This window comes from Solanum dulcamara, chromosome 6 (assembly GCF_947179165.1).
Source record: "Solanum dulcamara chromosome 6, daSolDulc1.2, whole genome shotgun sequence".
NCBI classification, from domain to species: Eukaryota; Viridiplantae; Streptophyta; class Magnoliopsida; order Solanales; family Solanaceae; genus Solanum; species Solanum dulcamara.
The window spans coordinates 6,343,511-6,360,237 of NC_077242.1; the positions used below are offsets into that span (position 1 = coordinate 6,343,511).

A 16,727-nucleotide genomic window follows, 5' to 3' on the forward strand; every position below is an offset into this window, starting at 1 on the left:
TTTTTGTCTTAAACTCTATGCCCAGTCTAACTACAAGACACTTAAATTGAGACACTAGACGGAGGAATGATAAAACAATGGCAATGTGCACTTACTTCTTTTTGTTTGGTGTATAGCAATAGAAAATAGGGCAAGAGGGGAAAGCAATGGTGGACCGACGTTAAGGGGGGATTAATGGGTGCTCAACCACCCAGTATTTAACCTATACAAATATATTGACTGAGCACACCATTTCAGTAGCAATGTTCATATTAAAAATAAAGGTTAATTACACTAAATACTCATGTAATATGAGCGGATTTACGGATACGCCCCTTATATATCAAATTGAGTCACATACCCCTAGGTCCGCCAGAGGGAAGGAGGGTTGTAAACCTTGGAGAAAAAAAAAGGAACAATTGGAAAAAGCAAAAACATTTTAAGTTTCTGTGACTCTTAAGGAGAATGTTTTGGCTTGTAAAAGGAAACAAGAAATAAGATAAATTCATTATAGAAAGAAAGATCACAGGCCAGATCTGAAAAAAACTAGCAGACTATATATCAATTCAGGGAAAACTAAAAAAAGTTCCTAAATGTTGGAACACCATATGCTCCCCTGTCCTCTTTCTCCCCTGCACTCATCTTCTACAAAGCTGCCATATCAGTTGAATGATCATTCATCATACCCCCGAATTCTTTTGCACGTACACAAGGACCTGAAAGAACATAGAAAAGATTGTTCAGGTTGGACACTAACAGAAACAACAACAAACATTAATCCAATTGGACTTGATTACTTATTTGTAGCTCCAACTCACCAAATTCTTGTTTAAAGTGCAACGGGAACTGATTCCTCCCACAGTATCTTGCCTTTGTAAGCATTCCAGAGTAACATTGGAACCATTGACAGCTCCAGGTAGCATATTTGATGCATCCATCAAGATTGAATGGTTAATAGTGGAGTTGCCAACAGCACTGTTGATTTTTACCGCCAGTAATTCAACATCGTTGGCTTGTGATTTTGTCTCCTGAGCAACAAGCTGCACTCAAAATATCATTACAAAAATTGTAAATTGAGGCAAAATGGAAAAATGAACAGCCAGCAGATTTTATGGAAGCAATTTCTAATTGACGATAGTTAGAAGCATAACCATAGAAAAACAAACACGTATCATCATTATTGAGGCACCAAATTTGAAAGAGAAATGCATATCCATGTAATCAGCGATAAGATTGTGCAGCACCAGAAAGTTCGAAATTTGTTTTGCAGCAGCAGACAGCTTCTAATCACTTCTGCTAATTAGGTCACTAACGCCTCCATATGACTATGTTTCATATCTATTTTTTGACAAGAATAGTGGAAAATATTACTTTTTTGCTCTTAATGTATGACAAAAAGGAACTCTTACTTCACAGAGTTGTCCAACTGATGTGCTTGGCGTGCAGCAGATATGGGGCTTTTTCAGACTTGGTGTCGCTTGTTTGTCTAATGGAATTATCTCAAGATGGATATTTAACTGCAAAATAAGAAGAGTGAAGTACAGACAAATGACCATTGAAAGAACCAGACAGCGCATGAATTGCGAGACATCTCATTTCGAGATGTTATGAATAAGCTAAAAAAAATATCTTTCCTGAATAAGATGAATAAGCATGTTTAGAGAATATATTACCTCATCATCATTTGCTCGCGCACTGTCAAGATAATCAACTAACTTGGATAGTCGAGTATTACGAGCATTTCTGCTACCACCACTGCCATGTCGACCGTGGCTTCGAACACCGCCTCTTCCCCAAGTAAGTGTTTCAGGCTTCAGTGCAGGTCCAGGAGAATTACTTAGGGTGACTCTGGGTAGTTGTACTGCAGTTTCAATGTGTCCACCATCTGGACTCGCAGTAGAAGGAGAAGTCTGGGTGGTCGGAGCTACTTTGCGCCTCCTGTGTTTTCTGAACTTGGTTTGTGTTCCACGCTCATCCTTAAGGGGTGAATCTTTGATCTCATCATGATCGTCATTTTCACTCTCATTTGGATCAGATCGCTCAGGTTCTGTGCCCTGACTGTTTCTTTTTCTTCTTGAATAAGCATGATAGTTGCGAGGTGTTCTTTGTGTGGAGGGAGAAGCTATGTCTTTACCACCTTTGCGCCTCTTAATTAATGCTTCAGATTGGCGTTGAGATATTTTGGCAATGGATGCTTGAATCTGTCCAACGAAACAAAAAAGCATAAGGCACAGGTCTGTGTCTCGCCCCCAATATATACAGAAGTGTCAATCAGAAAGAAAAAAATAATATCTACGTCCATCTTAATAAACAGTTTATTTGCATAGTTATATTCTACTGGGTAAAGCATAAAAGTTAATTGGACTATTGGATAGGCATATTATAACACCTGAAAACACGTGTTTCACAAACAATGGTAAGAAAAGCTTCCATTTCATTTTCAGATTCTCTAAATACAAGGAAAACATAGCCTTTTTAAAGTTGCTTTAACATGTGTTAGTATAGCACTTGGAGTCGGTCACCAGCAAGCTTAGACCGACACATTGAGATCTTCAATTTCTGCGAACGCACAATGTGCTTTGACCACAGTAAGCATCTTAGTTTCAAAATAAGAGTTCTTTTATAGAATGATATCATTTAGATCTTTAGTGATAAGGGGGAGAAAACAGAATATATTACATTGCAAAGGAAAGATCATCAACAGAATTAAGATCTATTAATTCATAACATCTATCTTCAACATGCATGGAACTGAAATGACTAATAGAACACCTCTATACCTCTGTTCTCTTCCAGTAACAACCTTGAGATATATATGCTCGCTGTACGCAAAAAAGGATGCACACAAACAAGAAGTACAGACATGCAAACAAATGCACACATGTCCTTTCAAGAATGAGGATTTCAGGTGCTTCTTTAACTGACCTGCTCATTGAGTGCCCGTTCCTCTTCAAGAAAGACAAGTTCCTGAAACAAGATATTTGACAAATTCGCAGGAGACAAGTTTCATCAAAAGGGGAGAGGAAAGGAAACATGCCTCTAGTGGTTTTGTACTTCTTTTTTTCCCCCTTAGCGGCCCTTCTTTTTTCATTTGAGGGAAGGGGATTCATTATGCTGCACAATATTAAAATTAAGGAAATACCTCTTGTTCGTACTTCTCAACATCTGGATATATTGCCTCAATTAAGGTATCAAATCCAGGATCATCTCTCAATGATCGTCGACTAGCACAATGTATGCGACAAGCAGGACATTCATTATTCCTGTAAAAGGGCAATTACAAGCAAAATCCATAGTGGTCTTCAGGTAATTCTTGAGTTCTAAGGACTAGTTAAATCACAAGACTGATTTAATGCATTACATACCCAAGTCTCATTGATTTATCTATGCATTCCCTGCAAAAACGGTGTTGGCATCCCATCACAACCCGAGTTCTCTTGATAATACCTGTGCATGCAGTGCAGACACCCCATGGTTAAAAAAACTGTTGGACTCGATCTTCAACCAAAACATACCAAATTAGTTATCAAATCTAGTATTAAGCAGTGGAACTTCAGTGCAGCTGAGATTTATTCTCAATCATGAAAGGCACCTGATGGAACAACACAGGGGGTTCTGACAGGCAGGAGAAAAAGGGGCAAGTTATCCCAGCTTGCATGTGGTGGGATCATTTGGAAGGAAAGAAATGCAAGGTGTTTTGAAGATATGTCTAGTAATGTGCAGAACATCAAGATGTACTGTTTATATTTATTTCATTTTTGGTGTAAAGAACTGGTTAAAGATGTGGATACACTGATAGATGTCATAGAATCCTTGTAAGAAGAATAAGGATAAAAATTTTGCTTGTTTCTGTACATTTGGTTTTCAGCAAAATCTTTGTTCCGGTTTTCATGTTATACTTGGTACCATTCTCCCCCCAAAAACAAACTTTGGTGCAGCTGTGATTGATTGATGTAGAGAACTATAGAGACTAAGCAAGAACTGAAACCAAATACAATTGGCTCCTCATGGTGCATAGGAAAAGGTAAGACCAGGTATTCAACTTGGTTATAGAGAAGATTATGGTCATTTTAGTTGTTAGTGAAGTCAAGCAAGTCCAAAGGGTCACCAGCAAATACTGACGAAACAAAAGAAAACCAATTGAAGCCTGTGTTTGGTGTTTTTCCTTTTTCTATTAAGGTATTTGGTAGTTTTGCCATCCCATTCTTTAGCAGAAATCATGAAACACTATAACTTGCTGTTTGAAGAGAAGAAAAAAGTTACTTTTGAAGATACTGCTGATAAGAAAAGTTCATATGATGCTCTAGCAGGAAGACATAGAAAATGAGATTTCTCACGTGAACTTGCTGAATAGTCAAGTAGTATTCAACTTCATATAGCATGTACAAAAAAATATACTTAGGAGTTTATCCCTCTGATTTAGAACTGAGGTGGTTCACGTCCTGCATGTGCAGCTTTATGTGGCTTCAAGATTAGCACTTAGAGCCCAAGTAGAATTCCTTGGTGCTTTGATTGCAGCTCTGTTTTCTTTTCAGATTTCCATTGAGGTTCTTCTCCTTATCTAATAGGACTTCAATCCAGAATAGAAAGCAGAGGTACTAATTTTAAAGCATGAAGTCCAGTCACGAGTTACTGTTTGCTTGTAAGAAAATGATTTGAATGGCTATACAACAGTATAATTGGTTTGCCGAAAGTTCACCCATACACGATTGATTACATAATCCAAGTGGTTCCAGTACACAATTTTAACAAAAACCAATATGCCTACACTTGAACAATAACAAGTGAAAAAGAATTTGATATGATATGATATAGACGAGCTATCAAAGGCTTGTCATGGTGGCAGCAGAGTTTCAAAGAAAAAGTTTGCACTAGATATGGAAACTACAAGTGATATGTCTCTTCAACTTTTTAACTTCAGGAAAATATCAGTTTTTTTCCATAATCCAGAATCATCTGCTAAAGTCCTCCCGCAAGAGAGCCGACGAATAAAAATAAAGGGGATGTTTTGAAGAGAAAACTCTTGAAAAACAAACTTATGCGTAAAGTGCGAAGTTAAATGGTAAAATCCACAAATATCACAACAATTTTGGATTGAATAACAAAATAGAGGACATTAAACAATATAGAATGATGTGAAAGCAAATATACCTAGACATATAGGACATTCTAGATCTTTACGAGCTTGAAATAATTGTGCGAGAAAACTTCTCTCATTGAAATCCTAGCAAAACACTCGAAGCTGTAAATATTCAAATATAATAAAATAAAAGAATAAAGAATACCTAAGCATATAGGACATTGTACATTGGTGCGAAGCTCAGATCGTGACACAGCGATCAACCTGCAGGTAGGCAAAGAAAGTTACAGAACCACGTCAAATACCAGAACAATGGAGATGATGCATCATGCAGATAATTATACCGAGAAGATGATATAACAAATATATTGTCTAGAATCTCATGATAATCAGTAAGATCAAAACGTTCTAAATTCTGGAGAATAACTTCTGGGAATTTGTACAGTTTAACTTTCAGTTCAGCATGCAAGATGACAACCTAATTGAGCAATATATAATTCATTCTCACGAGTCTTACAGTATGGCAAAAGTATTCCCTGCATGTTAAGTAATGACTTTATATTGGTGAAAAGTAAAGCCTGCACAATTTGTATCTGTTATGGGCCCATCTTGGATTTTGAGTAATCACAGACTCTGTAGAAGCTTTTCCTTTTCCCTTTCAGATGTATACTGTTTAATCTGATGATTGACAAGCATAGAGAAAATGGAGTTTCCACCAGGAGAACCCAGGGCCAGACAAAATCCTTATCCGCCCATTATCAATTTCACAACCAGCTAAACTACTGATCCTGAATATTACTATAGCAAGAGACTCGGAAGAATTTTTTATAAAGGTGATTCAAGTTGAAAGAAAATGCATGACCAATAAATGAGACCTCAGTTGAGAGGAAGACAAAAGGAATGATGAAATCCAATAGTCTCCCACACCTCAAAGACAACAAACCAAGAAAGTTGGAAATTCTTTAAGTACACTTCTTAATAACTGTAGAAAAGGTTCCTTTGAGCTAAAAATTGCCAAAAGCTACTTCTTTTATTCCTTGCAACAGAAACTGCTTAAAGGAATCTTCTAGTGTCGAGGGCCAAAAAGGTGATGCTGCTAACCATGGTCCAAATGGAAACACTCAGAGGAAATGTTAACAAGAAAATAGTGTGCCACCTTATACTTTATAGTAGTAATTATCTAGCATAACCGGTTTTTCATTACCAAGTAAATATGGCAAAAGTCAACAAGTTATTTCATTGTGAAAATCCAAGGTATCTTGAACAAGTAACTTTCACTGCAAAAGTAACTTCTGTGAAGTCCAATTGCAGTTATCAAGCATGTCAAGATAGTTAATTCCTGTCACAACAAGACATATATACTTTTCAATAAGATATCTTACACGTATACTACATACAACTTAGTTGGTCATGTTGACATCATGATTGCACAAACCTGACCATATATTTCATGAACAACTACATTATTAAGCATTATGTAATTCATACTAACAAGTGTTACAGTAAGGAAATATATTCCCTGCATGTAAGGGCAAAAAATTTTTTCCTGCATGGCCAGATCCAGAGATATAATAGGATAACAACTACACCGACCTGGCAAATTGAGACTAACCTTAAAAATAGTACTTACTTCCTTATAATCTTTAAGGTAGTCTTTATATTTGAAAGAAGTTTGGTTAAGAAAATTTCTGGTTTACACCACCGCCCGACCTCACTCTTTGGGCGAGTTCCAGATATATAAATTGAGTATACAAGTAAATGTGAATTTAGAGCATCATGCAATGCAATGCATATCAAAAAAGGGTAAAACGTAAGTTAATAAAAATTGATTCTTTATAACTCAACAGCAACACCCCAAAAGCATTTCCAAATTCACAATCAATCTACTTATAGAAAAAAGTCCTCCAAGAAGTCCAGATATTAAAACTAACGACCGCATGCAGAAATGATCACTTGCGCATTAAATCAAGCAACATGAGTGCATCAGAAACTTGGCCAAACTCCAAAGTCTCAAACAAAGTTTAAAAGTAGAAATTCTGCATCAATCAATCTGCCGTTACTCAAAAGAAGAACTATTTGGGTCGACCCAAATAGCAAAAACACGCCATCTGAACTCAACTCAGTAGAGAAAACGATCGAAAAGTAGCAAACCTAGCAGTAAAAAAACACGAAATTAAACATGCAGATGAAAAAAAAAACGATAAATTACTCATCAAAGGCTTCTGGGTCAGTGCCACTTCCTTCAGAATCTGGAATAATCAAACCAATCAAATCATTAAACATCAAAAAACACGAAAAATTCAATGCACGATTATAGAACAAACACACATTCATTCATATAACAGAGATTTGGAATTTGGGTATACGTAACCATCATCAGAAGATTGATTTTTCCCCTCTCGATCATCACCATCTTCATCATCCTGGGTTTGGCCTTGCTCATCTTCTTCTTCTTCCCCTTCCTCTTCCTCAACTTCTTGCTGTTGCTCTTCCATAGCTCTCCGGGATTGTTTCCGGCGACGGTGCTGCTGCTGCTGCTGCTGCTGCTGCTCCGACGAGTTCTCATCGTCATCATCGTTGTTGTCATCATCTTGATAATTCGATAAAAATCGTTTCTGGGCTGGCATTTTTCCTTGGTCACCGCTACAGAAAAAGGTAAAGCTTTTTCAGAATGTGTTGTCTTTATTTGTTGTTTGGAATTTGGAGAAGAAAAAAGCAGAGAGAGAGTTGTAAATTTGATGAAAGCCTAAGCTTTTTTTGGTTCACTTTGTACCAAAATAGAGAGAGAGAAAGAGAAAGGGGATTCAGTGAAGAAGAGGAGAGAAAGAGCAGACAAGAGAAGTGGACTTAATAAGATGAGAAATATTATTCAGCTGCCTTTATATAATAAATACACAATTCTTACAATTTTGTAACACTTCTTCCTTTTCTCATTATTTTTTTTCCTTTTGCTATGCAAGGGTCACAGCAGCATTAATATAGAATATGTTAGTTTTATATATATACGGTTTATGCAAACTTTTATTGGATTCATCGAAATTCATATATATAATTTTCGCTTCAGTGTGTAAATGCTCGAAATCTATGGTAAGAGAAATTTTTTTCTACCAAGGGCTTTTTTGTCTTTTGAACAATGACGGAACTAATTCTAATATTTTTCAAAAAGAGAATATATTCTGTGTGCGTTAAACAGTGGTACAACGTATAACGAGCATTTAACTCTCGAAACGCTCTCCTTTTTTGTTCTTTTTTATCAATTCGAAAACATCGTCGTTTTGAATATTTATATTCACACGAGAAGATGTTATTGTTTTTAATATCTTTAATAATGTATATATTTATCAATTAATTTGAATTTGGCGTCAATAGATAAATTATACCTTTCTCATAAATGGATTGAATGAATTTGAAAAAAGGAATAGGGCATTCATTATTTTCACATTTTTGACTTTTGACAATAATTTCGAATAAGGTTTGTATGTATTCTATCATTTTCACACCCTACTTGTTAAATTATAAATTGTTGTTGTTGAGTAGCCATATTGAAGTCACATTTTAAAGCTTACGGGTATAATTTGTGTTAGTTATTGAGATCATGATTGAATATTTATGCATTATGGAATTTTTAATATAAATATAGTGTTTAAGTCCACCCGAACTCATATTTGGTATAATAATTCTGTCCTAAGTATAGATATTGAAATTTTACTTTTTTCTAAGAATTGTTTTTAGTCTTTTGAACAATGTCGTAAGTAATTCGAACATTTTTCAAATATATGAGATGGAATTTACTCGAGGCATTCTCTTTTTTTATTTTTTATCAACTTGAAAACGGCATTGTTTAAAGTATACTTATTCATATGAAAAAATATAGTTATTTTTTATATCTTTCAATGATAAATGTATTTGCTAATTAGAATTTGGTGTCAAACATGTATATAAAATCATGTTTTTCTTATAAATGAATAGAACGAATCTAGAATATGAATAAACGCATTCGCTATTTTTTACACTTTTGATAATTGACACATAAAAACATGTGTATTGAAATTTGAGGGGTGTTTAAAATCTTGAATTCCACATCATACAATTTCATTTTATAAAATAAAATAAATAAATATCATGAAATCAAAATAATTTCATCTTGTGGGCAAGCTTATAGCTAGAGCCTAGGAGAATTACTTTAAAATTGAAGTCCATGATCATATACACAAAATATTATGTACTTGGAAATTTTTGAACTAAGCTTTTGATGATCATCCATTAATTGCATGCATCAGTAATATTATTCCTGTTTAAATTAGTCAATTTTGATAGTAAAATTAGTTTATTTGTCCTCAGTTCAAGGTGAGTTGATTGACTATTCTTTTTATTCAACTCTTTTTTTCCTTTGAAATGAGAAGCATATCAAGACATATTCAGAATTTAAAGTTGATGGATTTTGAATTTGTCATTAAATTCATAATTTGTATTTTTAAAAAGAAACCTTTATTATATTAAAATTGAGAAGCATTAAACCAAAAGTTAAATTCTTAAAATACCCTTTTAATAATATATTCTTATATTAATAGTAATAATAATTTAATAAAATTCTAAAAAAATATTGATAAAAGGTATCATCCATATTAAGGGATGCATTTATTTTTTAAAAGGTGTGGTGATTAATATTTTGTAAATATTTTTCTGTTGCTTATAAATATCAAATCATATGCAATTTCAAGCACTTTGAAAACAATTCTAGTGTCATTTTTTGTTTTAATAATTGGTTTCCTTGTAGTATTTTTTTTCCCTTACTTCATGACATCAAAACACATTTTTGTTACTTCATCCAAAGCATGTCAATTTGTTACTAACCTCATAGGAGAGATGGCATTTAACTCTTGAAACGCTCTCTTATACTGTTCTTTTTTTTTAATCGATTTGAAAACATCATTGTTTAGAGTAATTGTATTCATACGTGAAGATGTTATTATTTTTAATATCTTTTAATGATAGGTATATTGACTACTTAATTAGAATTTGGTGTCAATATGCATATAAATTACACCTTTCTCATAAATGTGTGGAACGAATTTGAAAATAGATGCATTCACTATTTTTATACTTTTGAGTTTTGACTCTTTTTTTTCAATCCCTCAAAAACTCCCACTTTTCCACTTTTTTGGTTACTCCGACTCATATTTTTGACTTTTGACTTTTGATTTTTGACAATAATTTTGGATAAACACTGTATACACTCTATCGTTTTCGAATTCTACTTATGAAATTATACATTATTGTTATTGTTGGGTAACCATATCAGAGTCACATTTTAAAGTTGGGAAACTTACATAAATATACAATATTAAAAAAATATTTACCATTTATAGCAATAACAACAACAACCCAGTGAAATCCCACAATGTGGGGTCTGGTTACCATTTATAGCAATAAAAAAAATAATTTTACTGAACACTTATAATACATTTATAATACAGTTTTAATACATATTGCAGAGAACTATTTATAAAACATATATAATACAAGTTTTATAGATAGATAATACATCTATCACATATTTTAATAGACTTATAATACATTATGTTAGTTTCTTACTACATACAGGGGCGGACCCAAGGCAAGTTCAGGGGGTTCATCCGAACCCCCTTTGTTAAAAAATTATACTGTATATATAAGATCAAATTTTTAGGAGTAAGGTCTGCGTACATTCTACCCTCCCCAGACCCCATGTTGTGGGATTTCACTGGGTTGTTGTTGTTGTTGTATATATATTTAACATTGAACCCACTAAGCATAAGCCAAAGGACTAGCTCAATGGCAAATGAGGTTCAATATTTTGCCTTAGCTTGTCTCAGCTCGCGGGTTCGAATTCGAATAAGCACATTTTTTTCTGATTAGCGTGTTTAATTTTTTTTGAACCCCCTTCATAAAATTTCTGGGTCCGCCACTGACTACACAAACATAATATATATTTTAAAAAAAACACTTATAATACATTTATATTATATGCATAATTCACTTTTAATACAAGTGTAGATTTATCATAATATTGTTATATATTGCTATAAATGGTAATAAATAAAAAAAATATCGCTAAAATCAGTAATTAATTTTTAAAAAGCACTCAATCAAGTAATTTTTCCTTTAAAGTTTAGGGGTATAGTATGTGTAAGTTACAGATCATAATTAAATATTTATACATATCTGGAAAAAAAATTTAATACAAATATACTGTTTAAAGCAAAAATTATTGGGTTTACTTGAATCTGTATTTGGTACTGTAATTCTACCCCAAAGTGCAGATATTGAAAATCTACGGCAAAATATCCCTTTTTAAGAACTTTTTGTCTTTTGAACAATATCGCAAGTAATTCTAATGTTTTTCAAATATATAAGATGGGATTTACTCTCAAGGCGCTCTCTATTTTTGTTCCTTTTTATCAACTTGAAAACGTTATCGTTTAAAGTATATTGTGTTCACATGAGAAAATATAATTATTTTTAATATCTTTCAATGATAAGTGTATTTACAAGTTAGAATCTGGTCTCAAACATGTATACAAAATTATGCCTTTGTTATAAATGGATAGAATGAATCTGAAATAGGAATAAACGCATTAACTATTTTCAGATTTTTGACAATTGACACATAAAAATGTTGAAGTGTATAAGTAAGACTTCGTGCCAATTTTAAATATTTGTGTATGTATTCAACCTTCAAAGAAAATTGTATTGTATTTTCATATTTAATTATTTACTAAAAATTATATTTTAATAACATTAATTAATATTACTTTATAATATTGCATAATGCATAACTCAACAGTCATGTCTCGTCTTTTCTCGAAAAAGTAATTTTATTGATGAAATTTAGTATGTGCAATATACGTGCTAAAAAAATAATATTATATATAATTATAATCAGTGAAGAAGAGGAGAGAAAGATAAGATAAGACAAGACAAGTGTACTTAGGTTGAGAAATATTCTCCTGCCTTTTTATCAAATATACAATTCTTAAAAGTTTGCAACACAATTCTTCCTTTTCTATTATTTTTTTTTTCATTTTGCTATTCAAGGGACAGGGCAGCAGAGACAAAATTTAAATTTTATGAGTATATGGTGTGTTAATTACTTAGTTTATACATAGGGTTTAAACAAATTTTATTGGGTTTATTGAAATCTGTATATGTAGTTTGTAGATGCTCAAAATTTACTGCAAGAAATTAAAGGTGCCTTTTTAAGAAGGGTTTCTTCATCTTTTGAACAATGTCAAAAGTAATTTTAATTTTTTTTAAAAAAGAAAATACTTTGAGTGTGTTAAACAGTGGTACAACGAGCATAAGATTAGATTTAACACGCGAGTCGTTCTCTTGTTTTGTTCTCTTTTATCAACTTGAAACGTCGTCGTTTAAAGTATATTGTATTCACACGAGAAGATGTTATTGTTTCTAATATCTCACTTTTTATGATAGCTATATTTATTAGTTAATTCGAATCATGTGTCAATAAACATATAAATTACACATTTCTCATAAATGGATGAAACGAATTTGAATCAGGGATAGGCACATTCACTATTTGCATACTTTTGACAATAATTTGGATATAGTCTGTATGTATTCTCCCCTTTCATATTCCATTTGTGAAATTATACATTATTATTGTTGTTGTTGGGTGGCCATAGTGAAGTCACATCTTAAAGTTGATGAATTTAGTTTGTATTAGTTATTCCGATCGTGATTTTATATATATATATATATATATGATGAGTTTTTATTGAATTCACCCAAATTCATATTTGGTATGTAATTCTGCCCCGAAGTGCCGATATTAAAAATCTATGACATGAATTTTTTTCTTTTAGGAACTGTGTCTTTTGAACAATGTCGTATGTAATTCTATAGTTATATATATATATATATATATATATATATATATATATATATATATATATATATATATTATTCTTATGTGTGTGTGTGTGTTAAATAATGGTACGGTGAAAAAAATTGGAATATACTCTCGAGGCACTCTCTTTTTTTGTCCTTTTTTATCAACTTGAAAACGTCGTCGTTTAAAGTATATTGTATTTATACGAGAAGATTTAATTGTTTTTAATATATTTTATTGATAGATGTATTTACTAGTTAGAATTTGATGTCAAACTTATATACAAATTTACACTTTTTTTAGAAATGGATAGAAGGAATCTGAAATAGAAATAGACGCATTCACTGTTTTCACACTTTTGACAATTGACACATAAAAAGGCGTAAAAAAGGTACAGTTGTACCATGCTTCAAAGGTGTTTAAATAGTACAAGTTTTAATTGAGATGTTTAAGTGAGACATTTTGCCAATTTTAAGTGTTTGCATATCTTTTTAATCTTTAAAAAAAATTGTATTGTATTTTCATGTTTAATTATTTACTCAAAACTATATTTTAATAATATTAGTATTATTTTATAATATTATATACTACATAATTTGAGATTCACGTGTAATACATGTGTCAAAAAATTAGAATTATACATAATCATAATTTATTTTTAATTAGTGTGCTCGCAGTTAAATATTTATACACATTCAGTGGATCATCTAATACAAATATTTAGCTTAAGCGAAATTTATTGAATTCGTTCATGTAACATCCCCTCCGGTTGTTAAGTAAAAGCTAATGGTGAAAAGATTGGCGCTAGTAAACTTTTGTGTAGTAGATTGAAAATTTCAGGCTAGGCCAGTTTCAGATGAAATCTGAGTAAGGTGAGATCTTTGGCAATCCAAAAATGGATTGGGGTTAATGTCTAAGCGTGGATTGTATTTCTAATAGCTAAGGTGTTAAGGAGATCGTATGACTTTTCTGAACTAAAATCGGGTAAGTAGAACTCCCTATATTGAACTTGGCGTGAAATGATTATTTTGGAACCTCAAGGTTCGAGATTGTGTTGCAAAATGACGGTTTGGGGGGGGGGGATTCTGAGTTTCTATCTCCATGCAAACCGTCATAGCTGGTGAAATTTCGCTATAGTGGGTTGGTGGCCTCTATAAAGGGCCAGTCGCGAAATTAGTACAGAAAAGTCTCAAAATCGTTTTTATTTCTGCAACTTCGTTCTTGAGAGAGAAAGAGGCGACTTGGGGTTAATTTCTTCTGTTTTTCACCAATTCCTTATGTAAGGTAAGTTAATTACTCTCCTAACTTGTGATTCGATTTTTGGATCTTAGAGTCTATAGTGTTTATCTTAGGGGAGAGTTTTTGACATGAATTAATGATGGAAAAAGACCTAGTTGGATGGTATGATCATGGCATTGTCCAAGGGTTAGAATTTGAGTATAATCAGGGTATTTTTAGGTCATTGTTCGTTGATTGTTGTATTTTGTATTTGTTTTAGACCAAAAACAAGCCAAAACACTTCAAAAAGAGATGCTCAGGTTCCATAGAGTTTTCAGGCTTAATTCGAGGTAGGTGATGATTGTGTTTTTCCCGTTTATATAATATGTGCTTGTTAACTACTTCATTAGTACATCGTGGATAATATATGATTAGGACAAAGGAAAAAACATGAATTGAAATGGTAATTGTGATTAAATTGCATGTCATGAATGTGCTACTTGGTTGTACAAGTGTGATTGCTATTCATTGTGATTGTTATTGTGACATATGATTACCTGTTGGATCGAGTACCACGTCGAAATTGAATGTTGCATCATCATCAAGTTCATAAGATTTAATCGCTCCCACTTTTTGTATGCAGACTTTTGTTCAAAACTGCTAATTTCGTTCAAGTCCGTAGGACGATCAAATCTTAATGCGTAATCAAGATCCATGCAACCAAGCACAATCATGATGTGATCTTTTCATTTCTTAAAAATTTTGTCGTTAAGCACAAAAATATTGTTTATATTGAGAAAAGACACTATAAAATTAAATAAGTAATGCTCACAATTAATCATTCAAATAAATCATGTATATGTGAAGATAATTAAAGTAAATAAAATTGGAGAGAAAAATAAATAAGAACTTTACATTTATCACACACATACACATTAAAGTAAGGCCATCTCAAAATACCTAACACAACATTATTTAGTTTTTTGACTGCAATAATAACTTGTAAGTGGTACACTTTTACATAGTTTATAAATATTAATTACTAAAACGGCCTAACAATATGTCTTTCTTTGGACTGAGATATTACTAGCATGCATTACAAATGTATCATACATTCATGACTATCCATAATCTATCGAAAATAATCTTCGTTTGAGATAATTATTTCACATAAATATATCATATTTACATGTTCAAAGAAAATTAAATTTACGCAATAAAAATTACTTTGGCAACATATTATTTTTAATTTATTTACTTACGAACTAGAAACATAAATAAAATAATAGCACAAAGTAAATTAAAATTGAAAAAAGTAACAAACATGATCAAATTCTGCCACTAAAAAAATTAGATTTACAGTAAACCAAAATTTGCTTCTCAAAAATTATTCTTTAAGGGGTCGTTTGATTTGAATACAAGTTATGACGGGATAAATTATGATGGGATTAGTTATGATGAAATTATTTCTTATTGAGTATTTGATTTGTTGCATTCAAAATAATATGTATTATATAAATTTTAAGAATAATTTATTTGTTTTAAAAAATACCCTTTATGAATGTGAAAAATGATGTATAAAAAGGGTTTAAATGGATATTTTTGTTATTTACCTATTTTATTTCGGGATAAGTTATCTCGGAATTACTTTACCACCCAAGAGGAAAGATAACTGATCTTAGTATTAATTATTAATTCCGAAATAATTTATTTTGAACTTGCAAACTAAATGACAAATTAAATGAAACTATAATTTAATTTTAAAACTATTTAATATTATCCTCGACTCCTAACAGTTCTAAACTAAATGTCGCTTTGCGGCAAAATAAATTAAAATAAACAAATAGAGTATTTCTCACTTTTGGCATTATATATCTTTCACAATGTCACATAGATTATCTTCAAAAGTGCAATTTTTTTTTTATTTAGGAGAGTGATTGGGATGAAGTGGGGCAGAAAGAGGGGATTCAAGTTCTCTTTTAAAAGGATTGGATTTGTTGCATTATGATCTATCTAGTTCTATTTTGACTGTTAGGTTGTAGATCTTCTTCCTTATTTTTTATAGAGGAATTCCCTAAATTCAAATAAGATCTTTCTCGCTCAGTCAAAAGCCTAATTGAGCTTCATCAAAGGCCAAGATCTCCATAAATTCGATTGAGGCAGTTTCGAATTTAAGTCGATCCTCGAGGTTCAGAAAATAGTTTCATTCTAAACTCTTTTTTTTTTCCATTTAGCTTTTAGTATTTGTTTGGAACGCTTGTAAGTGCATTAAGTAAATTAAACAGATACTCACGGATCTGAATTGTTTTCATCAAAAAAATAATATTTTTCAACGGGAGTCTCATCTGAGTGGCTGGTTCAGTCGTTCTCAACCTTAATAGAAGTGTATAACTACACTGAATGGACGATCTATTCCCCCTTAAGTGGTATACTAACCATTCTGGAGGAGCAGTTGATTTAGCATCACAAACGCCAAAAACACAATACACATTGAAATAAAGAAAAAGAGTTTCTTGTTTCCTGACATTGTTGCAACCAATCTGTGGTGCCACAGGAAAT

At 32.2% G+C, this 16,727-nt stretch overlaps 1 protein-coding gene across 2 annotated transcripts; it reads right to left on the reverse strand.

Moving 5' to 3' along the window:
- Positions 1–447: 447 nt before the first annotated feature.
- On the reverse strand, positions 448–7,911 carry LOC129891528 (putative E3 ubiquitin-protein ligase RING1a). Of its 2 annotated transcripts, XM_055966914.1 has the most exons (11): positions 7,431–7,911; positions 7,269–7,308; positions 5,287–5,323; positions 5,131–5,203; positions 3,345–3,426; positions 3,122–3,242; positions 2,905–2,946; positions 1,653–2,180; positions 1,389–1,496; positions 798–1,019; positions 448–695 (listed from the first exon to the last, which is right to left on the reverse strand). In XM_055966914.1, exons 1-11 carry the CDS (start codon positions 7,684–7,686, stop codon positions 660–662), a joined length of 1,545 nt encoding a protein of 514 aa, XP_055822889.1. In that variant the 5' UTR covers positions 7,687–7,911; the 3' UTR covers positions 448–659. The 2 variants fall into 2 exon arrangements, with proteins under 2 accessions (XP_055822889.1, XP_055822890.1); XM_055966915.1 differs by lacking the exon at positions 5,131–5,203 and having other exon boundaries at positions 5,265–5,323; positions 7,431–7,910.
- Between the last annotated feature and the right edge of the window lie 8,816 nt (positions 7,912–16,727).

Excerpts from the sequence above, each read along its gene's own strand:
- LOC129891528 (XM_055966914.1), bottom strand. The coding sequence starts at position 7,686 with ATGCCAGCCCAGAAACGATTTTTATCGAATTATCAAGATGATGACAAC. Across the intron at positions 3,243-3,344 it reads GATAAATCAATGAGACTTGG|GAATAATGAATGTCCTGCTT; the intron begins GTATGTAATGCA and ends GCCCTTTTACAG. Across the intron at positions 696-797 it reads GCACTTTAAACAAGAATTTG|GTCCTTGTGTACGTGCAAAA; the intron begins GTGAGTTGGAGC and ends ATGTTCTTTCAG.